General features: G+C 39.3%; 1 protein-coding gene across 3 annotated transcripts in view; it reads left to right on the top strand.

Moving 5' to 3' along the window:
* LOC149191650 (transcription factor E2FA-like) overlaps positions 1–27,866 on the top strand; it is a 244,080-nt gene that overhangs the window by 99,532 nt on the left and 116,682 nt on the right. For all 3 annotated transcript variants that reach the window (XR_016254296.1, XM_089404384.1, XM_089404385.1), the window contains exons 7-11: positions 25,851–25,903; positions 26,093–26,143; positions 26,319–26,367; positions 26,480–26,545; positions 26,642–26,718. Coding sequence is in view for 2 of the 3 variants with exons in the window: in XM_089404384.1 (XP_089260510.1) it covers positions 25,851–25,903; positions 26,093–26,143; positions 26,319–26,367; positions 26,480–26,545; positions 26,642–26,718 (296 nt within the window). In the remaining variant the exon portion in view is untranslated. The remainder of the gene's footprint in view (positions 1–25,850; positions 25,904–26,092; positions 26,144–26,318; positions 26,368–26,479; positions 26,546–26,641; positions 26,719–27,866) is intronic.

Below are 27,866 nucleotides of genomic sequence, written 5' to 3'. Positions count from 1 at the left end.
CAAAAGGTGCATCCTCCACCATGATGTCATTTAGGAGAGACCTTATGTCACCCTTTCCAAGCATGTGAGTGACATGGCACCCTTAAGTCATCTGAATGATAACCATTCGCATCTGTGCTTTGGAAGAAGGCACCATCCACCAAAATAGGGTCAAGGCCAACCAGGGGGCATCTTCAGTCCATTTGGGTATATCATCAAATAGTCCAACGTCCAAGCTTTTAAGTTTAGTGTTTTAGCATTTGGAGGCTCATCAAGGGGTGTAGGATCACATGGAATCAACTCAAGGCTCGATGCTCATTTTTGGAGGGCCAAGGTTGGGGCCACAAAGTTAGATTTGCTTGGATCACGTGGAATCAACTCAAAGCTCGATGCTCATCTTTGGAGGGCCAAGGTTGGGGCCCCAAAGTTAGGTTTGCTTTAAGAAAGGGGCAAAGAACTTATTGGAAGGATTTTAAGATGAATGAAGCTATCCCTTAAGGAATCTCTACTACATATGTGATACCACCTAAACAAACCTCTCAAGCTCTAACGAGATAGACTTATTTAGGGACAAAAAACCATTAAAGTATCATCGTGAAAACCTTGGAGTCCCCCAAAAGCAAAAAAATAAAAAAAATCGTTGTTATTTAATTCCCGGGTCACTGTCGTCCATCTCGGTCGAGCCTCGATAATAACCTAGCCAACCGAATTGGTTCACTTGCCGAGTCAACTCGGTGAGGCCTTGGCTCGGACCAACTCGGTCGAATCGGTTCCGAGCCGGTCGAATCTTAAAACACTGATCATAAGAGCAGGCATTTTAACAAATTAGTGAATCCATATCACTGAGGGCAGAAACAATTGATGTACGTTCCAAAAAATATTTATGTCAGCACAATTATGTTTTATGATAACAATTCATCTTTGGAAGCCTGTAAGTTGCCATAAAAGATTGATTTGGGATGGTTAGATCATATCACAACGCACCAATTCTGTTCCAAAATTAGAAATTCATATAAGATGACAACCCAAGAATTGGGAAATTTGCGATGGTATTACAAATCAAAGAAAAATATATCAAGCTTTTTTATAGATATGCTTTGAGGACAAAGCATATCTAAAGGGAAAGGCAATGTTATGAACATAAATGTAAAATAATACAAATTGTACATAATAATAATACATAATAATTATGAAAGGGCATGTCTCAAAGGACATGACTCTTGTGAAAGAGCACTCTTGCCTATATAAATGGGGCCCTCCTTGTACTATCATATCACTTTTGTACATTCAAAGATTTATATAAAATAGTATTTGTCCTATGATGGATATTCTCATATTCTAGATATTCTGAATATAATTACGTCATAATGAACCTTGTTTGTATCAAAGCATCTAGGATCTATTCTAGATGGTCTTTAATTCTTTTCGTTTATCCAATTAATCTAGCTAGTAGAAATTTCTTCTTCCTTTGGAAAATTAAGGACCCTTTATGTGAGTCTTATTTATGTGACTTCTAGATATTATTTCGTTGTGGAGTATTGTGCTTGTATGTGAGCTTGATGCTTGTGAAATTTTGTAACCCTTTTTTAATTTGGTTTATGCCAGACAAGCATTTGCTTAACAATCATTGTTAGTTAAAATTGATTGCGTATCTTTATTTCATAATTGAGCATTCTCTTGTCCTAATAAGGTATCTTGGATCATTTGTTACGTGGAAGATTATGAAAATCTATGAAGACTTGGGGTGCCATTTAATCAAAGTCATATGTCAAAAAATTTGGATGGAATATTTAGTAGGATGTACTAAAATATGGACAAAAGTTGTCATTTGAAAGGATCGTAAGCAAAAAGTATGGTTAGCATAACATGAAATTCACTTGAAAGTTGACATCACCACTTATTGATAATCTTTTAAAAATGGAATCTATAATAGCTTCACGCTGTTATTGTTCCTATAGGAAGTTGTTTAAACAAAATGTCATAATGTTAAAGAATGTAGTATAGTTCTATTTTATTATCATATCCTTTACATTGCTGTGCATGTCATGTTAGATTCAAAACAATGTCAACATCGGGTTACTTCATTATGAACATTGAGGTCATTCACAACACAACACGTCTCTATTAGGTTATGAGTACATGAATAACTAATCTCTAGATGGACTCGTTAACCAAAATTATCAAAAGCAAATTCTTGTAATAGCCTTATGAATTTAATTAACACAACATTATGGAGCCTTTACTCTGTGATTGTATTTGTAAAGACTATTGTTTGATTGCATGTTAACAACACGGTTGCTGAAATATTTTTTACAGGAAGTATCATACTTTTGTCATTATTTGCGGCTCAGAGACTATTGATATGTAGGGTTCAAACTTTGTTTACCTAATTTATCCCTCTTTAATCAAGAAAGTTACTTAGTTTAATGAGCACATGATAATACTTTAGGCTTGGTGTTCACTTGATTCTTATGACATGTAGGAGTTAAGTAATCTTGTTAATGGAAACACTTTTTTATGTTTTGATGGAGCTTAAATTATTGGCTGCTTGATCCGGATCATGGGGGGAGGCTCCCAAGATCTAAAAGATTGAAATGGATTTTGGGGGAGAGGCCCCTAAGATCTGAAACATTGAAATGCCAGAAGAAAAAGAAGAGAATGCCCAATAAACAAAACCACAAAGATTTTTTTTATTAAAGCACAGAATAATTGTAAAAGCTACATTGTGGCAGACAAAATGTTTTTTTACAAAATGCAAATTGTTATCTATAATATTTTTTAGTTACAATACCACGGGTCAATTCCATGGGTGAATGAATACCATGGGTCGATGCCACAATACCATGAGAAAATACCATGGGTGAATGTCACTTATAATACCATTGGTGGATGTTACTTACAATACCATGGGTAAATTCCATGCATGGATGAATACCATGGGTTGATGCCATTTTCCATTCGGATCATTCGTCCCTCCTTAAGAAGCAATGGTCCCCATTGCGTGAAGTTCCTTCCTGTGAAACCTTTGTTGAATATGAAGAGCCAATGAAGAGAAATGTTTTATGTGATTAATCCATAACCATGATGAACAGAGATTTGAGGATAGAGATACCCTGTAATGCTTGTGACCAACTGTGATACTGATAGTGTGTGGCCTAGCAAATGGACTTCGATGAAGTGTGGGTTTGTAGATGACCCATAACCATGATGAACGAAGATCCGAGGATAGAGATACCCTGTAATGCTTGTGACCAACTATGACACTGATAGTGTGCGGCTTAGCAAATGGACTTCAATGAAGCATGGGTTTGTGGATGACCCATAACCATGACAAATGAAGATCCGAGATAGAGATACCTTGAATGCTTATGACCAACTGTGATACTAACAATGTGCAGCCTAGCAAATGGACTTTGATGACAAGGATTTTGTGCGGTTGACCTATAACTGTGATGTTGATTGTTGATGAAGTAACAAGTGGCTACATAGCTTGGGGTGGGAGGGGATGTCTCCAAAGATCCCAAGTTGAATGCTGTTATGTTGAAACTGATGAATGTGAAGCAACTGTCTATTAAAGTGGGGTGGGAAGGCACGTCTCCAAAGGGAACCTGCTAAGAATGCTACTCCAAAATTAAAATGGACATAACTCTGTCAATATAACTCAGATTATTTATTATAACATGTTTTTGGAAACAGAAGCACCATTTTGCATGTGTTGGAAATCCTTATCTGGACACTCTAGAATCTCAAATTCGCTGCAACTTTTCCGCCGTCACAAAAGTTCTGAAAAAATAACTGATTTTAAATCAACCATATCTCTCACATCCGAATTCCAATTCGACCCATTTTTTTGTTTGCAATATAGCAATTTTTCGAGAGGAGCTCAGATCTACAATCACTTTTATGAAATTATGCACCAAAATTGCAAAAAAAAGATAGGAGAGCCCCTGTCCACGAATTGCACTCAGAAACATTTCTGCAACATAGCTGATTTTAAATCAGCGATATCTCCCTTATCCGGACTCCGATTCAGTTGATTCTTTTTTTGAATTTGGGTATTTTTTCGCGAGTAAGCCAGATAATTATTTGATTTTGTAAATTTTTGCACCAAATTTTTTATATCTGATCTGAAAACTCACCGCCCAAAAACATTCCTGCAAAAAAATGAAAAAAGAAAAATTTTCCCGCTTGGCCCAAGAAAATGCTCTGTGGAGGACGTAGCACATGCTTGAACTTTGTTGAATATTGTTGCAAAATTTGAAACTGAAATATGCATCAAACCCTCATTCCCATGGAATCATAACCTGCTCTAATACCACTGATCTAGATCATGGGGGGAGGCCCCCAAGATCTAAAAGATTGAAATGGATTTTGGGGGAGAGGCCCCTAAGATCTGAAACATTGAAATGTCAGAAGAAAAAGAGGAGTATGCCCAATAAATAAAACCACAAAGAATTTTTTTATTAAAACGGAGAATAACTGTAAAAGATACATTGTGGCATATAAACTGCCATTTTACAAAATGCGACTTGTTACTTAGTATTTTTCAGTTACAATACCACGGGTCAATTCCATGGGTGAATGATGTCACAATACCATGGGAAAATACCATGGGTGAATGAATACCATGGGTGGATGTCACTTATAATACCATGGGTGGATGCCACTTACAATACCATGGGTGGATGAATACCATGGGTTGATGCCATTTTCCATTCAGATCATTGCTTATGTAGCCTTGATTGTTGGATCGAATAAATTTACCTTAGGTTATATGGTAACTCTGAGATACATAACACATTTCTTTCATTGTAATAAAAATATGCGTTGATGAATAATTGACTCTTGTAATTGGTCTTTTGATAGTGCCCCCAATTATAACAACATTCTTGCTATTTGAATACAAATAAATAGTGAACATTGCAGACATAGTTAAACATTTCAGATGATTATAACCCATCATTCCTGGTCATAATAGGAACTAAACAATGACAAATGATGAAAAAACGTTGGGAAAGCTTTGAAACAAGATATGGGGTAAGATCAAAGTTGAAACAACAAGACTTGAGAAAATTACCCTCATTCGTTTAGTCAACATTTGCAGTGTTGATTTATATCAAGGTTCATCTCATGAGATGGAAAAGTTTGGTAGGAATGTTAAGAAATGACTAAAGCCATTGTAAATAAGCTAAAATATGGATAATTAATGTAATAGCATAAGATAACTTAACAATGCCTATGAAGACATTTTGAAAGTCAACAATCTTGTTGGATTGCCTTTGCAATATGTCTACGCACACAAGAAATAATATATAACAATGTTTGTAGGTATCCAAAAATTATTTAAAAATTGCTAACTACATCCATTGCCCATTTAACTGTACATGTGCGTGCTATGTATAACTTAATCCAAACTTGGTAATAGCTATAAGTTTATAACTAGAAGATCCAAAGTGACTTTCTTATAGTAAACCAAGTCATGGAATGTGCTATCTAGCTATATTGAATTTGTGCACATGGTGTATAACTATCATGCTTTTCCAGGTGGTGGAATACGGAAATCCTGCTTCTCAATTATTTTGGAACTAGTTTCAAACGCAAGTTGTAGAGAGAAGCCCCAAGGAAGGAGGCTATGGCCTCATTAACGATACCACCCGTGTGGTTCAAACCACCTAGGTGCCTTCGTTCCTACAAGGGAATGTTTGCAAGAGATCTGCAAGGTCACATATGTTAATTGTGAATGAGGGTCTAGAGTCCTCAAATTGTATGAAGAAGGTGGTCTTATCTTCTTACAACCAAGCTTATGCTTGGAGGTAAATTTTAGGAATGCACTTCTAATCCTAGAACGGTAATGCAAGATGTGAGTGATTGCTTCATTGAGATTATTAAATGTGTCAAGTACTCCAACAAGGTTAAATCACTTGAAATCCAAATGCTTATAATGATATTCAGTACAAGATGACGGGAACAATTAGATGAGGTGCTTAGAGAACAAATTATCCCAATGAAACAAGATTAACAATTTCAATTATCCAAGGTGCTATTAGAGCTTATCAAGATCTCATTCAATTCTTATGATAATGTTACTTAACAATTAGTCACAAGAACAAAATGAGAGCAATTTATGACTTTAGATCATAAGCCAATGAAGCAAAATAGATAAGCACAAGCGCTAATAGAGATAAGCACAAAAGAGATTGCTAACAATGATTAATAGTGAATGCTAGATAACACAATGCAATGATACAAAATGCAAAGTGACAAGCTATCTATCTTAGCAATGACAATGCAAGAATGCAAGAGACAAAATGAATTCCTCACAATGTTATCACTTTGAAAATGCACCAGACTTGAACAAACTCAGATCAGCAAGTTATTAATATTAAGGCAGTCCCAAAATTGACAAGAGAAGCTAGCAAACACAATAGTGATTAAGCCCTTAAGTGATGAGTGTTACTTCTTAGAGTTATTAGGCTTATTTAGAGGTGTTTTTAAGCTTCTTTCGGGTGTTTAACACTTGATTATTCCCCTGCTAGATTAATTTTCAGATCTGGTTATTTATGACAGTCAACAAAAGAGAGGATGGGAGAGAAAATCAAACCCCTTAGGTCTTGAGGCCTTGCTTCACTATCAAGCTTGCCAAGTTGAGACAAGCTTAAGGCATCAAATGGAGTGGCTTGGTAACGATTGAGACTTTGAATACTTGAAGACACAAATGATTAGCTTGAAAAAAGCAAGATTGATGATGGATCAACCTACTTAGAGCATGCGGCTAGGGATTTTATGCCCTCTAATTGTTGCGGCCAGGCTTAGAAGTGGCCCTAAGGCTAGTTGCTAGGCCTCCAAGGGTTGGAATGATGAAACAAACAAACTTTTAGCCCTTGAAATCTAAGCTTGCAAAACCAAGATTAACCCTTAAATGGACAAAAATACAATGAGAACCACTATAAACCCTTGCCAAAATTCACTTTAGACTTGCAAAACAAATTGTTGGCTCTTAAAATTACATGCAAAGATGAAAATAGGCCAGTTTAGACCTGCGGCTAAGTCAATAAGGCCTAATTAGGCCTGTAGCTAGGGTGAAATGGCCCTTTTAAGGTTGTGGCCAAGGCTTAGAGGCCTCAAAACCCTATCGGCTAGATGGAGAAGGCCTCTTGGGCCTACGACTAGGCTAAACAAGCCACAATATGTTGAATGGAAGCCAAAAATGAATGTAACCGAACCTTGAGATGAGAAAAACGTGTGCAAAACCCTATTTTTTACAACAAACATGCCCTCTAGGCTAAGTAATCTAACATGGGGACATAAGACATGCAGGACACAAACATTAGGCTCTGGCACGGGACACAGAGACCCCCCAAAACATGACATGTAAGACATGTTATATGTAATATCCCTTATCAAGAATATTTCTCAAACACAAGCAAACTCCAACCAGAGATGGACTGGGAGGGCATTTACCAGATATGTCGCCTCTGAAAAGAGGATGAGATCTGGAGGCTACTTGGCCCTTTATAGACTCTGTCTAAGAGTATAGGAGAAAACACACAAGTGGTATAATAGTCGAGAAGCTCAAGAGATAAAAATAACAATGGTGCAACATATAATAATATAACCATAAGCAGATACTCAAGAAATGCAGAGAGAAATGCTAAGACATTTTATTATACTGAGTAATAGAATGAGTATAGGAGGTGATAAGGAAGATGGCACCTCGACTTGCACAAGGCAAGTGATGAAATACACTCAGGATAGTAAAGGAATGGCCCCTCTCTGAACTGCGTCCAAGCTGCTGGAGAACTGTTGTGCTGCTAGAAATCAAATGAGGATTTGGGGCTGCCCCCCTCAGAAAAGGCTGAACCCTGGAATCATACTCTACTCAAGAAACCCAGCAAAACCCAGAAGGCTTTCTTGGAATGTCCAACCCTTGAAAATCACCCCCTTGGGGTTCTGCGCAGTCCCTCAATGCTCTGCGCTGCGACTTGAATGAAACCTCTGCCAGAACTCTCCAATATGCAAGGGTTGATCCCCTGCTCTATCTCTCAGCACAAATCCTATTGCAAACCCTCAACTCAGACTCATGCCAGAAAGAACTGCATCACCCCTCTCAGTGCTGCGCAATCCTCCAAAACGTTGATGAAACTGCTGCTGAAATGCTGATGAAACTACTGCTAAAATGCTAATGGAAATACCTTGCCCGAGCAGGCACTCGAAGTCCCCCGGGCCTAAGGGTGAGATCTCCGAATGGAGACACTCAATGCACTAAACAATGCTGCAGACTAGCTAAACAACCAACGTGCTCTAAGTCGAAGTGACTAACACAAATGCTCATAACTAAATGATCAAAATGAGGGGGCTTCTCTCTCCTTTATAGCATTTGCCTCTCTCAATCCCTAGGCTCACCTCCTCCAACATAATTCCTCTCTTGCCACGTGTTTTTCCCTTCTGCGCAGTCCCTCCAAGTGTTTGCGTGGGCTCCATCTCTGTGTCCCCTTTTTGGCCCCCTTGGCTCCCCTTTAAGTCACAACGTTGTGCTACTAGGAAGTGACTTTTATTCTAAAAATGAGTTATGTTCCCCTTCTTCACATTTTTTTATTTATAAATAACTATAGAAGGCAAAAATTGAGCAAAATCGAATATTCCAATTAGCCATAGCTAATTAGGAATATTACAGTCTCCCCTGCAAAATGTTGCTTGTCCTCGAGCAACTGAAGTGATGGATGCTGCAAGATTTTCTCACTCTCCCAAGTGGCATCCTCATCCGGCAAATTCTTCCACCTCACCAAGAATTCCCGAACCGTTCTGCTTCGCAGTTGCCTCTCCTTGGTATCAATGATAGCCTCCGGCTGCAACACTAAATGCCCCTCATCATCCATAGGTGGTAGCTCATCTGTCACTGTCACCTGCTGTCCCAATGCCTTCTTTAGGTATGATACATGAAAAATGTTATGAATCTTGCTGTCTTGGCGCAGCTCCAACTCATATGCAACCTGTCCAATCCTGCATATCAACTTGTATGGCCCATAAAAGCGGGGCTTGAGCTTCTCAGCCCCCTTCTGCTTCTGTGACGACTGTCAGTATGGCTGTAATCGTAGGTAGACCATGTCCCCTACCTCAAATTGTCTCTCCACCCGATTCCTGTCGGCATACAACTTCTGCTGGTTCTGCGCTGTAGCCATATTATCCTTGAGAGCTTGGAGGATATCCTAACTCTCTTGGATCCAAATCTTGGCTCTAGGAGCCTTGCTATCACCAAACATCATGTCAGCAAAAGATAAAGGATGATACCCATATAAGGCATAGAATGATGACATACCAATGGACAATGATGTGAAGTGTTGTAGCAGTACTCCCCCAGATGCATCCACTTCAGCCATGTTCGCTGCGACCCACTGACATAGTTACGCAAGTAGCCCTCCAGCCACTTGTTAACTATCTTGTCTGCCCGTCCGTCTGTGGGTGATAACTGGTACTCGGTGTCAACTTTGTCCCCACCAATGGGAAAGCTCCTGCCAAAACCCGCCCATGAAATAGCTATCCCTATCACTGACGATGGTCTTAGGAAGACCATGTAGCCTAAAGATCTCTTTGAAGAACAACTCGGCCACCTGTGCTGCTGTATAGTGTGCGGATATGGCAAAAAAATGTGCGTACTTCGTTAGTCGATCAATGACGACAAAGATACAATCCTTGCCCTATACCATGGGCAACCTTGTGATGATGTCCATCAAAATACTCTACCACTTCCCCTCTGGAATGGGAAGAGGCTGCAATAATCCCACGGGATGGCTCATCTCTCCCTTGTTCCTCTGGCAAACATCGCACTCTCGGATATGCTGGAGTACGTCCTCCTTGAGGCCCTTCCATGAGAACCTCTCTCTAATGGTCTTGTAGGTTTTGGTAAACCCCTGATGGCCTGCCAATGGTGAATCATGTGATGCCTGGAGTATCTTCTTCTTGAGTTGAGACCCCTCAGTCAAGAAGATCCGGTCCCAGTAATAGATGATCTCCTTGAGGCCCTTCCATGAGAACCTCTCTGTAATGGTCCTATAGGTTTTGGTAAACCCCTGATGGCCTGCCAATGGTGAATCATGTGATGCCTGGAGTATCTTTTTCTTGAGTTGAGACCTCTCAGTCAAGAAGATCCGGTCCCAGTAATAGATGATCTCATCGACCACCCTGTACCTGTCATTTCCCACTTGCCCATCCAGAACCTCACATGCAAACCTGTCCTTGGAGTACTCTACTGAGAGTCGAGCCTTCCACTCTGTATCCAAGCTCATAAGAGACAACGTGGTTGGTCTACGTGAAAGGGCATCTGCTACCACGTTGTTCTTATCTTTGACATACTCAATGTCAAAATCATATGCTTGGATCTTATTGATCCACTTCTGTTGCCCCTCCTGTAGCTGCTTCTGCTCCAAAAAGAACCTGAGGCTATTGTGTTCAGTCCTCACCCGGAACCTGTTACCTACCAAATACTGTCGGAACTTGGCCAATGCATGCATGATGGCCAGCGTCTCCTTGTTGTATATATAGTACAACCTCTTGTGCGGAAGGAGCTTCCAACTCTCATAGGCTATAGGGTGACCTTCCTGTAAAATTTTCTGTTTCCCACCCCGGTTTTCAGTTTCACCTTATTTCTCCCATATAGTTAAATGCCCATTCCCATAGCCATACATTTAACAGACTGAAAAAATAAATATTGCTGAAAACACAAATTCTGGAAATTTTTCAGAGTGCTGGAAATTGCAGAAATAAAAAATCAGCAATTAAAACAGCCATTAAAACACATTTAAACTCAGTGATTTTTGGTCAACTTGACCCTGGAAAAACCCCCTACAACTCTTGGGGAAAACCAGTTTGAGAGCTCTTCTTTATTTCTGGAAAATGCCTTTTACAGAGAAAATTTTCAGCAAATAAATTTCAGCAAAAACAGAAATTTCCAGCAAGCAAAACTTATCTGTTTTCAGCCCAAACGACAATCTGAAAACTGCTGGAAGAGCTGTACGGACCGTACGGATGTACGGACTGTACGGACGTACGGATGTACGGACCGTACGGACTTGTACGGACAGCCCTCGGAAAAAGTGCAGAAAATCGCCTCCTCGATATTCGTGCTGAAAAATAATTTTTCCACTATTTTGCTCACAAAAACTGCCTTTTTCTGCTTGTTCTTTATGCTGTTCGGATTTGCTGAAGTGCTGCCTTGGTGTGTGTGCCAAACTGCTGCCTCTTTCTCCTCCTTGCCCAGAAATCTCCCTTGCTCTCTTGCTCTCCTTCTCCCAATCTGCTCATGAAAGAATGAATGATCTTTTCTTCCTTTTCCTCCCTTAACCCAACCCTAAATGACTTTTGGGTGATCCCTAAATCCAATGGCTGAAATAGATTTAGATCAATGGCTGAGATTAAATGCTCATTTAAATCTCACTTTCTATTTTTTAATTCACCCCACTTTAATAAAGACCCACTTAGTCATTTATTTCCAAAGTCACTTTTCCTTTCTAATTTTTCATTGACTTTATAAAGTCACTTTAAAATTAGACTTAGTAACTTTATCACTTAAAGTCACTTTCAAATTAGATTTAACTTTATAAAAATTATAAAGTTACTTTAGGAGAAAAATTAAATTCTTTTGGACACTTTTCCCTAGGCCAAAGATCAAAGCCTTAGGGAATCACCTGTCCTCCGGTACCAAATTTCAACACTTCCTTCATCAATACTGCGCCGATCCCCTCTCCCGACGCGTCACACTCCAAAACGAATGGCTGCGTGAAATCTGGCAATGCAAGCACTGGGCAGCTGCTCATAACCTCCTTGGGGCTTGCTGTGCTGTATTCGACCAACTGAAAGCCCCCTTCCTTGTCAAATTTGTCAAGGGTGCAGCAAGCTGGGAGAAACTCTTGACGAACTTCCGATAGTAAGTACAAATGCGAATGAATCCCCAGAGTTTTGTCACGTTTCTCGGCTACGACCATTCTCTGATGGCCCTGATCTTCTCCTCGTGGACTCTCACTTCGTCCACCCCTATGATGTGTCCCAGATACAACATCTCCGTCAACCCAAACTCACACTTGGAGAGTTTGGCATAGAACTGCTGCCCCTGTAACATACGCAATACTGTCTCAACGTGCTGGAGATGCTCCTCCCAAGTCCTGCTGTAAATGAGAATATCATCAAAGAATACCAACACAAACTTCCTCAAGTGACTACGGAGATGTGATTCATGCAGGATTGAAATGTAGCGGGGGCGTTGGTTAGCCCAAAGGGCATCACCAAGAACTCAAAGTGCCCATAGTGCCACCTGAAGGCGGTCTTGGAAATGTTCTGCTCCCTCACGCGAATTTGATAGTACCCAGATCTCAAATCAATCTTTGAGAAGAACCGTGCTCCTCCCAACTCGTCCATCAACTCATCGATCCTGGGTATGGGGTACCTGTTCTTCAGGGTCTTCTTGTTCAGGGCCCTGTAGTTAATGCACATCCTCAATGTATCATCCTTCTTCTTCACCAACACCACGAAAGAAGCAAAAGGACTCGTGCTCGGTCGAATGTGCCCAAGAGCCAACAACTCCTGGATAGCCCGCTCGATTTCATCTTGATAGGCCTTGGGGTGCCTATAGGGGGTGGTAATCATTGTCTGTACGCCCTGCTTAAGCTCGATGGTGTGCTCAAAACCCCGATCCAGTGGTTGTCCTGGTGGAATCTCCCCAAACACTATGGCATACCAATCAAGGATGAAATGTATCTCTGGATGTACCGTCTGCCCTGTAGTCCCTGCCTCTGATGCATGCAGCTCCACTGCCCACTCTATGTCTCCCTTTCGGAAGACAGGCTCCATTCGATGAGCCGAAACAGTCTGAGGCGGATATGTGTGCTGTCCCCGTATCTTCTCATGCCTCCCTATCTTCTCATCATCCCACTCCATCTCTAGGGTCTTCCAATCCGTCGTGACCTTCCCTAGAGTGATAAGCCACTGAACACCCAATATCATATTGGTGTCCGGAATATCGACCACGAAAAAGTGGTCAGTCAATGTGTAGGTGCCCATCGTCACTGAAAGCTCTGGAACATAACGAGCACACATCATGGTCTGATCTCCTGGGACCAAGACTAAAAACCCATCGAAGCTCTCTGTGTGTATACCTCTCCCTCAACCATCTGTGCATTGATGAAGTTGTGGGTTGCCCCACTGTCAACCAGAACTGATACTCGTTGGCCACGTACTGTCCCCCGTACGTGTAGCGTTAGATACTTGGGAACTCCTCGCAATGCTGCAAGGGCCCCTCCGGTGGGTGCAAAAGATGCACCACCTATTGCTGGCGGTGGAGTTGGAAAAGGTCCTTGTACGACATGGCTATCTCCTACCTCCACATCATCCTCATCATCCTCTTCTCCACTGCTCTATGAGAAGATCTCAATAAAATGTGCTTTGCCAACAACATATCTATGTCCTGGTGCCCACGGCTCCTGACAGGTGAAGCACAACCGCTTCTTCTTCGGCTCCCTCCTGGCATCGTTTTCAATCTGTACTCGTCCTGGATTCCCTTTTGGAGATGGAATCCTCACATCCTTCCCCTTAGACTGAAAAGTCTGTCTTTGAGAGTAAGGTGTCTGAGTCCTGGGTAAGACATCCTGTAAGTCTCGGGTCCTGCTGATAGCGTCTTGGAGTGTGGCTGGTCTAGTGGATCGGACTAAACCCCGAAGTGGCTCTGCTAACCCCTCAACATACATATAGACCCTCCACGTCGTGGATAGGTTTGGCACCATCACAGAGACCCTCAAGAAATCTGCAATGTAGGTCTTTGGGCTCCTTGTCTGTTTGAGCCTCGTCAGCTCAACAAAATGTTGCTCTGGATCCCTCCGATCAAATCGTTCCATCAATCTCCTAGTAAACTTAGCATATGTCGTCACCGTGGAGTGCTCGAGTGTAACCATCCCATGAAACCACCAATCTTGGGCCTCACCATCCAAATGCAATGTTGCCACCTTGATGGCTTCTGTCTTTGACATCTGGTTAAGCTGGAAATAAATGTCCAACTTCTGCACCCAAGACTTTGCCGAACTGTTTGATGAACCATCAAACATAGGCAAGTGGAATCTACTTGTTGCACGGTGGGTGTCACCATCATGGTAATGCCGATACCCTTTGTGATGGTCGCGGGGTCTACTATCTCGCTGGAGCTGAACAAAATCTCTGAATGAGAGGGCTTCCTTGAACTCTTGCCCATAGGCCTGGTACTCTGCAAAATAATTGCCCATATGCTCGGGCTCTGCCTCCCGTTGGGCTACGACCCTCGTGTCGGCTCCTAAGAAAGTGGGCATGGTAGACTGTGTAGGGGCATGTGAGGCCACCTGCTGCGCAGTATCACGCTGCTCTGGCAAATGGTGGGATGCGCCTGACCCCTCACCAACCTGGAAAACCCGTGGGCTCTCACGCTATGTGGCGTCTGCTGCCGTGAATCTCTGCCCCATCACCTCAATATGCCTCGACAGATCCTGCACTGATTTGAGGAGCATATCCGCAAATCTCTTCCCGTCATCATTTGCCATCGGATCCTCCTGCTCTGCGTCCACCACAGGCTCCTTCTGTCCTGCGTCCACCACAGGCTCCTCCTGTTCTGCGTCCACCCCCAGAACACAGTCTCCCTCTCCGTAAGTGTTCTCCAACCTACGCCCAGTGTCTTTGTATCTCCGACCTCTGTAATAGATGTAGGGTTTTTCCTCTGGTGTCATAGATTGCTGGCTCCACAGGTTGAGCCAGATCTATGCTCTGATACCACTGTAATATCCCTTATTAGGAATATTTCTCAAACACAAGCAAATTCCAACCAAAGATGGACTGGGAGGGCATTTACCAGATATGTCACCTCTATAAAGAGGACAAGATCTAGAGGCTATCTGGCCCTTTCCAGACTTTGTCTAAGAGTATAGGAGAAAACACACGTGTGGTATAATAGCCGAGAAGCTCAAGAGATAAAAGTAACAATGGTGCAACATATAATAATATAACCATAGGCAGATACTCAGGAAATGCAGAGAGAAATGCTAAGCCATTTTATTATACTGAGTAATAGAATGAGCACATGAGGTGATTAGGAAGATGCACCTCGACTTGCACAAGGCAAGTGATGAAATACACTCAGGATCAGTGTTTTACAACCAGGACCAGGTTTCCGACCAGGCCGAGGATCGACTCCGACTCCGACCAGGATTCGGTAATGACCAGGCCTAGTCGATTTCAATGACTCGGTCGTTGTAAAAAATACATTAAATATTTATTTTTTTTATAAAAAAACATAATTTTAAATATTTTAAACATAATTTTAAAGATTTTCATTCATGTTTCCAAACACATAGATATAGATGGAAGACAACATATGATCAAAGTAGGCTCATGAACCAATCCATTATATCAAAATGGTACCCAATGGCAATACATAGTCAACTGTCATACATGATCAAAGACTCAAAACAAAATACAAATAACCAAGGAGGCTAGAAATGGCCTCTACATCAAAAGTAAACTGTGATGCTGACCAGACTCCAATACTAGTACTACTGGCTACTGCCAGAGGAGCCAAGATCATATCGACCAATCTCTGGATCAGACTCATCATCATCATCAGAGTCAGACAAGGTGCCCCATGCCTCCTCATCATCATCGTCTCCAACTGCAACTGTAGAAGTGGTGCCAGTACCACTAGCAGATGCACGCTGAGATAGAGTAGATATGCGGCTGCGCTTCTGTCGTGGCTGAGCAGAGGAAGCACCTACAACTGGAGTCCTACTCCTCGGAGTCCTTGCTGGCTGTGAGACTGAGGCTGGTGGATCGGGATCTGCATTCAACTGAACAGGCGGAAGTTGATGTTCCAGACCCAGGCCAACTTGGCCAAGTTCATCAAGATCCTCATCAGGATCAAACTCTGGTGCACAACTCTCCACTACCCAATCTGATGTTGGATCAATGTCTTCCAACACAATGGGATCTGAATCAGGTCTTTTGTTCAGCAATTGGTTCCGTCTGAGCCGAAGGTTGTATTGGACAAAAACTAGATCATTCAACCGTTTTTGCTCCAAACGGTTTCTCTTCTTTGTGTGAATCCTCTCAAAGACAGACCAATTGCGCTCACACCCAGATGCACTGCAAGTTTGACTCAAAATACGAATTGCAAACTTTTGCAATTGAGGGCACTGGCCACCAAAGGCCTCCCACCATTGTGCTGCAAAAAACATAGGAGTGTAATGAATTATGAGTTAGATGAAGGCTGAAGCTCAACAAAATTACAAATTATATCTAACTTTCAAATTATAAATGATTTAACAAACTTTAGTCTTTAATAAAAAAAGTAAAACTGTAAAACCGTTAAGAAATTGAAAATTGAAATTTTTGTTTACCTGGCTCATCTGCTTCTCTTGCAATCTTTGCTAGGTTCTTCCCAAAGGTACCTGTTGCATTGCTGAAGGATGTGACCTGTTGATGTATCTGCAGCTGATCAGACTCCGATGGGATCATGCGTTCAATGCAATCAACCAGTCCATCTCTGACCTCCCCGCTCAAAGCTCCTCACTCCTTAGCTCTATAATGATACCGTGGGTTCAAAAAATACCCAGCTGCATGTATAGGGCGATGGAGTTGATTGTTCCATCTTTCATCAATGATTGCCCAAATGGGCCCATACTTTGCCACTCTATCCTTGTATGCTGTCTTTATTTGCTCCTTTGCTTGATCCATAGCCTCATAAATGAAGCCCATAGCCAACCTTTCCCCATCCACCAACCGCAACACCTTAACCAGTGGCTCAGCAAGCTTCACAATCTCTGCTGCCTTTCTCCAAAAAGTTTCATCATGGACTTTCCTTTTCAATTCTCTGCCTTCTGGTTTGTTAGACCAATTGGTTTGATTCCATTCATCACTGGAAAACATCTTTTGCAAGTTTCTATGTTGGGAAAGCATAGATTGCAATGTCAAAAAATGTGTAGCAAATCTAGTGATGGCAGGCCTAATAATATCCTTGCCTCCAGTGTGTTTCCTCATGAGACTCAAAACCAGTGTATGATTGTAGATAAATTTTGTTATGCTTTTGGCATTATCTACAGTGTTTCTGACCCAATCTAATTTTCCAATATCCTCAAGCATGAGGTCTATGCAATGTGCAGCGCATGGGGTCCAAAAGATGGTCTTGTGTTTTTCCTCTAACAGTTTACCAGCAAGAACATAGTTAGAGGCATTGTCAGTGATGATTTGAACAACATTAGCCACCCCCACATCCTCAATAACCTCATCCAATAGCTGAAACAACAAGTGGCCATCTTTTACCTTATCAGATGCATCAACTGATTTTAAAAACATGCTTCCCTGTGGGCAGAAGACAAGAAAGTTTATGATGGTACGGTTTCTTTGATCAGTCCATCCATCTGACATGATGGTACACCCTGTTCTTGCCCATGAGTCTCTGAACTCTTGCAAATACTCATTAATGGATTGAATTTCTTTTTGCAAACGAACCCCCCTTAGCTCTTGCATAGTAGGGCCTTTGAAGCCTTTTCCAGCAGCATGTATGGCATCAAACATAGGCTCATAATATGGTGAACGAGCAGCATTAAAGGGGATATCAGCATCATACCACCATCTAGCTATGTAGTCACAAGCAGTCTCCCTCAATTCTTTCTTCCAATGGTCAACTAAAGTGGGCTGAATTTGACCTTTACTAACTTCAGGACCATGTGCATCTGATGGAGAGGAGGGAGTGAAATAACTTTTGATAGTCACATTACCCTTCATTCTACCCTTTCCCTTATCTTGAACTGAACCAAAAGAGGGAGGAACATAACGGAAAGGGTTGGATGCCTCAGTTTGAGGGATAGAGGAAGAACCCTCAAAATCATAGTGGGGGTTGGTAGCCATCATTCTTTGTATCTCCCTCTTCCTCCCAATCTCAGCCTGTATCTCTTGTTGCCTAGCCTTATCTTCTTTAAATTTTTCAAAGCTGGCCAACAAATTCTTTCTAATCTCCTCAATTTCATCAGAGGGACATGGGGTAATTTGGCCTTTAATCCCTGCCAAGTGTAGTTTCAGCCTATTAATCCCCCCAGGACCTGCCTTTATTTTCTTATGGCAAAATTTGCATTGCATTTGACTATCAACCATTTCAACATATGCCCAAGCAGGATCTTTTGCTCTAGGTGCCATTTTTTGACTAGGAAAACAATCTGAAAATGAAAAAAAAATAAAAAAAAATGATTCAATGTTCATTTATTTGACAAAAAACACTCTCTAAGCTTTCTTGATATGCACCTAAATTTTACTAAGCAAAAACAGATTTGTAAGGGTGGAAAAAAATACCTCCAGGCACAAACTGCCTCCTCAAGCTTGCTCCAAGAATCAGCTCCTCAATGCTGCTCCAAATGGCTGCCCAAGAAGCTCTTCACTCCAGCTACAATGCTCCTCCAAGACTCCTCACTGCTGCTCCAAAACAAGCTCAAGAACTGCTCACTAACTCTCAAAGAAGACTCTCACTCAAATGCATAAGACTGCTGTGAGTGAAATGAGAGCATTTAGCTGTCTTAAATAGAGTTTGGGAGGGGGAAATGGACCCCAAAAGCATTTAACAATTTACCATAACCTTTTTGGAATCCACAAACCCTATTTACTTTACCAAAAATCAGCAAAAAAGTGAAAAAAAAAACAAGTTTAACGCTGCCCACGCGTTTTTTAATGACCCGGCCTGGTCAATGCGGACTCGGCCTGGTTGACCGAGTCAGCTATGACTCGGCCAAACTGGCCGGTTACTTGGCCTGGTCGAAATTTTTTTTAATGACCCGGTATGACCAGGCCGTTTCCGTTTCGACCCGGCCTGGTTGTAAAACAGTGCTCAGGATAGCAAAGGAATGGCCCCTCTCTAAATTGCATCCAAGCTGTTGGAGAACTGCCGTGCTGCTGCGGCTGCTAGAAATCAAATGAGGATTTGGGACTGCTCCCCTCCCCAACAAAGGCTGAAACCCTGGAATCAGACTGTACTCAAGAAACCCATAAAAACTCAAAAGGCTTTCCTGGAATGGCCGACCCTCGAAAATCACCCCCTTGGGGTTCTGCGCAGTCCCTTAATGCTCTGCGCTGCCACTTGAATGAAACCCTCCAGAAATCTGCCTGAAACCTCTACTAGAACTCTCCAATATGCAAGGGCTGATCCCCTGCTCTATCTCTCAGCACAAATCCTACTGCAAACCCTCAACTCAGACTCCTGCCAGAAAGAACTGTGTCACCCCTCTCAGTGCTGCACAATCCTCCAAAACGCTGATGAAACTGTTGCTGGAATGCTAATGAAACTACTGTTGAAATGCTAATGGAAATACCTTGCCCGAGTAAGCACTCGAAGTCCTCTGGGGCTAAGGGTGAGATCTTCGAACGGAGACACTCAATGCACTAAACAATACTGCAGACTAGCTAAACAGCCAGCGTGCTCTAAGTCGAAGTGACTAACACAAATGCTCATAACTGAATGATCAAAATGAGGGGGCTTCTCTCTCCTTTATAGCCTTTGCCTCTCTTAATCCCTAGGCTCACCTCCTCCAACGTAATTCCTCTCTTGCCACGTGTTCTTCCCTTCTGCGCAGTCCCTCCAAGTGTCTGCGTGGGCTCCATCTCTGCGTCCCTTTTTGGCCCCCTTGGCTCCCCTTTAAGTCACAACGTTGTGCTACTAAAGTGACTTTTATTCTAAAAATGAGTTATGTCCCCCTTCCTCACTTTTTTTATTTATAAATAACTATAGAAGGCAAAAATTGAGCAAAATCGAATATTCCAATTAGCCATGGTTAATTGGGAATATTACATTATATATATATATATATATATATATATATATAGATATATATATATATATAGTACACAACCTTTCATGATGATACAAATTCAATCATACATTTACATTGTAACATTATGCATACAATCATGATTCATCAATGATACAAGTTTACAACTAGCACTTACTACTACATCAATGATGAATACAATAAATTGACATTGGACAAACACAAGAAATTAACCATAAATTGCAGTTTTCTCATTAAGTCATCAAAATCAAAATGTATTGCATAGGTATGGAGTCTTGAAGACTCCTGACCAGGAATGCCAATGGAAAATAGCAAATACAAAACAAGGTAGACACTAGAACCCATAACTGTAGAACAAGAAGGAAGATTTTCATAAGCTATTGCCAATAGGCTATATGCTATGCATATAGCTCATCACATCAAACTAAGCATCAGTTCCACAATTGCTCTCTTTTGCATCCTCCTCCTTTGTATCCAATGCAATCTATGCATTTGTTGGTGTGGGAAATGACCCTTTAAGAGTATCGCCATCATCCAAAACACTCCCATCTCCTTTGTCGGTCACTCGCACAGTCCCACAACACCCAAACAACAAATGCAAATTGACAAATGCAACCCAATTTCGGTGGACATGTGTCCAAAAAGTGCAATTCTCTTTGGGCATGAATCAGACTCCTTCTTGACACAAATCTCAAACTTTGGACACTCACCAACTGTTATGAATAAATATATAGGAAATAATGTAAAATAATGTAAATGATAATAATCATAAATAATGATTAGTTAATTAGTAATCAGGTTGAAGAGTCATGTCTAAATGAGACATGACTCTCCATGAAGAGACATGGTATATAAGCAAGTCTCTCACTCTCATTTGTATCATTCTTATTCAGACATTTGAATATATAATATTTGTATCTTCATGGATATCTTTATATTCCAAGTGTTTTGGAGTAATTAATCTGTAGAAGGAACTTTGTTTGTTTCATTTGGTATCAGAGCAGTTCGATCCTCTGGCCGCTCCACAGCTGCACAGAGCCACGCTTGTCGATCTAGGTCTTTGGCCATCAACTTCTCGTGAACATTGTTGCCATCAAGTTTGAAGCATTTTGCTACACTTTTGGAGTTTCTCCATTGCTGAGTTTGTCAGAGGCCCTTGGCCATTGAAAAGAAATTTAAATAAAATAAAATTGTTATAAAAAAAGGAAAAAATATACAAAGAAAAAAAAGTTCAAAAAAGAAGAAGGGGAAATTAAACAAAATAAATATTAAAGTTATATATATAGTCAACAAAAAAAATAATAAAAATACATATACAAAGCCATAAAAAAGGGAGTTGTCGAATAAAGACCGCACACAACAATAGCCACGCTACACACAACGACCACCACGACAGTTTCTATCAATCGCCCGTTGTCCAAGTCGCTGTCGCTGTCATCCGACTCCCATACTTTCCCTGGTCCACCTAACGTCACGCACCTAAATCAACGTACTTGCAAACACCAATGCATTTCCTTCCAACCAACTACTGAGACATCTCGAACCAGGTCGTCTGCCACAACCTGTCGCCAATAATCGCCGATGGGCTGCCTAGTCACCCTACACGCCCATAGTCACCTTCTTTTCATTTCATCTGCACCGAATTTGTCTTCACCGCTGCCAACATTCAACATCTCCACCGTTTGGCTATTATCCATTCACACGCATTTCCTGCTGCTACCCTTATTGTAGTCCTTTTGTCGGCACCGTCCATTTACCATCGACCCTTCCATCTACCACCACCTATCCCATACAATGGTCTTTTGTAATTCTATGCCATTCCATTTGGATTTGCCTCACCAACATCTTGTTTATTCATTAAGGGTTTCGATATATTAAACATTGTTTGGGATTTGAACTGATAACCATTGGCTGCCATCAAATATTGCGATTTCAGGAAGCGTTGGTCGATTGATGAATAAACTAAGACTCTTTATATTGTGATTGTAAGAAAAAAACTACACTCATATAATTGAATTCAAGAAAATATTTCACCTTCACATGCATGGTTATTTAAAAAAATGAATTATTTAATAAAAGTATAAGTATAAGTATATATATATATATATATATATATATATATCGTTGATATTAAAAGAAAAAGGTGGTTGAAAAGTTTGAATGCCTTCAGTTCCTTTTTAAATTTAAAAAGGAAAAGTGTCACATATTCTTATAAGAAAAAGTGCCACATATTCTTATAAAGATAAAGGGGGTTACTTAGAAAAAACAATAAAGTATACCAATTATATTATGTGATCATTAAATTAATTAATTGATTTATTAAAATTATATATATATATATATATATAATCAAGAAGGATATTTTTATAAGAGATATAAAAAGTCATACAAGGAAAATAATAATATTTTATTATAGAGATTAACAAGGGGTTATCTTAAAAATCCCTAATTTCATCTCGAAAAAGGCAAATGGAGTCTAATTCAAAAGGAAAGGAAGGAAAATTCTCCTATAAAGGTATTCCAATTGCAAATTTTAAATTATTTACATTAAAAGGGTGTATCCAAAGGAAATAGATTAACATCGCCATTAATCCAAACATTGAACATAATTATGTTAATATTAATTTAGCAAATCAACTCTTAATTCTAGAACCAAATATAGGTGAACGAGAAGTTTTTTTTGGGCGAAAAAGAATATGAAATTAATGATTTAGAGGTGATGATTGATCATTATGAGTACATATATCAATTTTGTGTCGTAACTATGCTTGGCAAAGAAGTTGACATAATTCTCGGGTTACCTTGGTTTAAGGAATTAGGTACATTCATTCTAAACACAGAAAACAAATTCTTGATGTTCCTTTACAAGAAGATGGTCACGTTCCAAGACAGGAAAACAAAATTAAAACTAATAATGCCTTCAACAAAAGATCTCAAGGATGTTTCGAAACTAATGTCTTAAGAGAATCCAGAAACAATATCAGAGAAGCAGAAAGAGCTTGAAAAAGTCATATCCAACAAAAATAAGGAAAATTCATGTTTGAAGGAGCATAATCAGAAGTTACTTACACAAGTAAGAAAATGTAAAGCTAAGGAACACCAGTTAGAACAAGAAAAGGAAATTTTTGAAAAGAAATTCAACAAAAGTTTATCAGGGACAGAAGAGGAAAGTTTATGTTTAAAGAACTTTAACCAAAGGTTATTAGAACAAATCAAGTGTTTAAAAGATGAGAAGCTTGAATACCAAAATAAAATTGACTCAGAAAATGAGGAACTTTTTCGTCTCAAAAACCATAATCAAAGTCTACTCACTCAAATTAAGAAACTTAAGGATGGTAAGAAATCATTGAAAAACAAAGTACAAGAACTTATCACGGAAAAAGTGTTCAGTCCAAGTGGAAGAAAGATAAATTAATACTGAACCAATCAATAATAAAACTCAAGAAGAGGATCAATTGGTGACTTAGCCTCTAGGGCTAACAACTCACTCTTAGAGGTTTAGCATTAGAAAATTGACACTTGGGTCTTGCAGATTAGACCCTAAAAGGCCTAGATCAACCCCTTCTAGCTAAACTCACTTCCTCTTTTGGCAAGATGACTCAAGTGAATTTGGTCCCGAAACCTAGCCATCTAGGCTAGGTGAGGGTTTTGAAGCTATTTCTTTAAATTTGTCTTTGAATTCTTGAGTTAATGGCACTTGCAAGTCAAATAAATAGAGCCAAGCCACAAGATCTAGAAAATTCTAAACTAAAACCCCAAAATATTATTTACAAATGAGAAAAATAATATACAAGGGTTAGAAATAATTTACAAATAATTTACACTATTCACAATTAAAATTAAGCTCTAATTAGCAAATAAATCTTTATAGCCCAAATAAATTTTGAAAATAAGTAATACAAATAATTTGTATTTTGATGTACCAACCCAAACCTTGCACAATAAATTGTTAGATAAGCTCAGAGTCCAAACAAAATGCAATCACCTTGAAGTCCATGTACTTGTGTCATACCCAAGGGCCGAATACTTGAAGATCTCTACACATAAGATAGATTATTAGTTCTAGAGGGGCTTGATTCATACAAGAAGTCTAGAGATCTAAAGACGCTAGATCTGCTAGGTTCAATTTGCTTACTCTAACTTAGTACCTAAAGCAAGATACTTGTGCTAATAGATAATCCAACCATTGGCTATGGAACAATAACCTTTCGTTAAAACAATTAGACCATTAAAATAATTTCAAAACATACCATGAATCATCAAGTGAGAATACACCTTGAATTGAAACCCCAAAGACTTTTATTAATGCAGAAATTCTAGGAGAGCTTAGCTCAATACCAAATTGTTTTCAATCTAGTGAATTCAAGATCAAGATACAATGAGGAGCTTGAAAGCTTCCTTATATAGAAAAAATGAAAGGGATTAACCCCTCCAAGTGGAAAAATGGCTAGTTGTATCGATCCATGGTTTGATCCTTGTGAAAATAATTTGATCCCTTGATTAGCAGGCACAAATCTCCCAAAAATTTCATTTTCCTTGTTCATTGTGCTGGAGGGTCAAACCTTGACTTCTGGACCACTGGATGACCTTCAAAAATAGAATTATTGTTACTTGTGCAAAATAATTCACTTCTTGGCCCAAAAAATTCGATTTGCTGGAAAATAGTCTTCTCTAGCCCCAACGAATTTTTGGACCAGGTCCTTTTGCCTTGGAAATGAGGAATTTTATCTTTGACTTGAATATTTTTCTTTGAAAATAGCCTCAAATAATTTTTTGATGAATTTTCCCCTTGGAGGGTAATTAATTTTCCCTTTGGTTTTTTTGACAATTTTTGGCTTAATTTTAATTTTAATTTATTCCAATATTAACATTAATAGACTCAAGAGGGGATTTAAACATTTTTCCAGCCTCTAATTGTATCTAAAAAATATTTTGGTAATGGTGTTCTAGTTATAAGGAACCATTCACCAAAAATATTCCTAGATAACACTTTTACATCAAGATATTACAAATTCAACCCTTAGAAGGGGAAATACACATAAACTCAGACTCTTAAGACTAAACCAAATTCTGCGACAAGACACATGATCTAGTAGCAGAAAAATAACACTAGGATTCACCTAAGGCCTTGTCAATGAGCTCCGCTTTCATTTTGGGGTATATTTAAGAGAAAAACTCTGCCAATTTTACGTGTTTACAAACACACATAATTTGGTGAAGTTAAAAAAATCCCTAGAGTGAAACCCTTTGAGAATAATCATAGGCTCACTTAGGTGTTATTACATGACTTAATATTCATACTAGAATCATTTTTACGTTACAAAAGCAGAATTTGGATTACAATGATGATATTGACACAAGTTTTTTGTTTCACTGCTGTATACTCTGCTTCTTGGACTGTTGACATGTACATGGTCAACAGGAGCTATGATAAATTGGTGCACGTTGTGTCCAACTATCATCCATTTTCACAAACATTGCTTTATAAGTCACAACGATGAAGTTCTCCATTCTATATTGTACAAATCAATTATTCGGAGTCTGATTTGAGTTTTTTCTTGTGGTGTCATTTAGTTGAAGGCTCCAAGGATGTTGTGCAAACTCGCTCTGGTAGTGATATTACTGAAAGTTCCAGAGTGAAGCTCCCCCATATAGGCCTTGTTTTCAATCTATGATTTTTGCATTGATTCCAGTTGCTGGTGTGGGTTGGTGTGTGGACAATGTTTGTAAGCAGGTTTATGGTTGCTTCAAGCAGGATATATGATGAGCCCCAAATTTGCCTTTTCCATTGAGAGTCTATGGTATCCCTTCATAATTTACATATGCTGTAGACAACTGTTTATGGAAAATTTTTGAAAGCTATAGCTCTCTAACAACATCTATATGGTTTTCTTCTGGTTCTCATAAGTATTAATCTTGATTTCTTCTAATTTTTTTTAATGTCATTTATAAATTATATGTAAGAACTGTTTCCTCTGTACAACTTCAAGTCAGGATGTCTGTTCAGTGTTCATTATATAATTAATCTCTCGTTTGCAGGCTGAAGTTGAAAATCTATATGTTGAGGAGCACAGAGTAGATGAAAGCATAAGGTACATTCAGAATCATGTATTTGAATTGTGGAAGCCTTGTGAGGAAAACCTCAGATCAGATAATGTTGCTGCATTGTTAAGAATCTTTAAGGGTCTGAGCAATATAATCCAATTTATTTATGCATATGTGTATATGTATGCTTGATCCTTTTAGACATGTCTAACAGAGCAGAACATTCTTGTTTTCAGAGAAATGCGGGAGAGATTAAGAATTCTTAGTGAGGATGAGAACAATCAAAAGTATATTTGCAAATCCTTGCTTTTACTATGTTGTTTTTCTTATTGTTATGTCGTTCCTGAACATTAAAGAAATGAAATCTTATCTTCTGTTGAAGCAGAAGTGGTTATGAGGATTAGCTCATTACATAATAGCACATTAAATGATATAATGTGGCTGAATTTGGAGTTGTTTCAGGTGGCTTTATGTGACTGAGGAAGACATCAAGAGCCTACCGTGCTTTCAGGTTTAGTACTACCCACCATTTATCTTTTACTCATGTTTTGACATGTTAAAAGGTACACTCTTGCCCTACTTGCACAAACTTATGTGCACACTTTTTCTGGTATTGTTGACAGAATGAAACTCTTATAGCAATTAAGGCTCCTCATGGAACGACTCTTGAAGTTCCAGACCCAGATGAGGTTAGTTTTGACTTTCAAAATTGGTGTACAGTTACCTTTACGTTTAATTAGTTAACAAAGTAGCTGAGTGGTGGCTTATGTTAATAACTCTTCTAGGCTGTTGAATACCCACAAAGGCGATATCAAATTCTGTTGCGAAGTACCATGGGGCCAATTGATGTTTATCTTGTAAGGTATAAGCATGTTTTAGTGAGTCAGCATTTGTCTTGCATTTAGCTAAAAACATTGTCTTTCCTTTTTTTATTATTTATTTTTTACTATGTCCTGCTTTTGTCTTTCATGGGAATTTATATTAATTTAAAATGGCAACATAGGTTTCATTGCAATGGTATATTTTTCATTGTTGGCAAATAATTTATCTTGCTTGAGTATCTATAACATATCTGATATTATATCACTTATTTGTCATGTAGAGGAGGTATCTTTTGTGTTTCACAAAATTGGCTATATTGTTTTTAATGGAAATCATAAAGGATAATAGATATCTAACAAAGCTAATATTTTGATCTCTTTATTATTGTTGGTATGACGCACTTGCATTTGCAATTTTGCATGCACTAGATGTTGGGAATTATAGCTCAGACAAAAACTCTAGCACATGTTCAGTGTGAACATGGGAGAAGTAGTTTGAGATAGAAAAGTAATTCAATTTTTGGAAAAGTAGCTCTATTTGTAACTTGCTTTAGTAAAAAGGAAAGTCTTATATCTTGCAGTTGAGTCTAAAATTGTATCTCATGCATGACTTAGACTAGCAGAGATCTTAAAAATAGATTCTTTGCTAAAAGTATAAATACATGGCAAGTTAGAGGCTTTTATCACACACAAGTAGTTGAACAGAGAAAGAGAGAGCGAGAGCATAGGCAGCTAAGAAAGAGGTTTCTGAGTAGTGCGCAATGTCGTTTAGCATAAGGATCAGTTCTGTATAGTTGTTTGGAAGTTTGTACAGTCATACAGACAGCACTGTAGAGATCCTTACAACCATACATAATCCATATAGTAGTGTCGTATAGTTGCTGTATATTCGATACAATAGAGAACTGCTATTTTCTTTTTCTGCACTTGTACCTCTCAAGCAACATGTAAAAAAACTCAAGTTCGGCGTGATTTTGATAAAATTGGGTGTTGTTTTGTGGGAAACGTGTGGAGGTTTCTTGTAATTTTTTCGAAGAAATGAAAAGCTGATATTACTTCTATGTGTGGAATTAAATTTTTATGCATTTATTGTTTAATTTCTAGTTATTTTGAGATTGATGCTATTTGAATTTTAAATTTCAACATTAGTTAAATTCAACAATTCGATTGTTTGATTGAGAGCACAAGG

Source organism: Pinus tabuliformis, chromosome 2_2 (assembly GCF_031772625.1).
Source record: "Pinus tabuliformis cultivar Carrire ecotype Pingquan chromosome 2_2, CPIR1, whole genome shotgun sequence".
Taxonomy (NCBI): domain Eukaryota; kingdom Viridiplantae; phylum Streptophyta; class Pinopsida; order Pinales; family Pinaceae; genus Pinus; species Pinus tabuliformis.
Note: the sequence above shows the minus strand (reverse complement) of the source record. Positions and strands in the feature narration are given on the sequence as shown.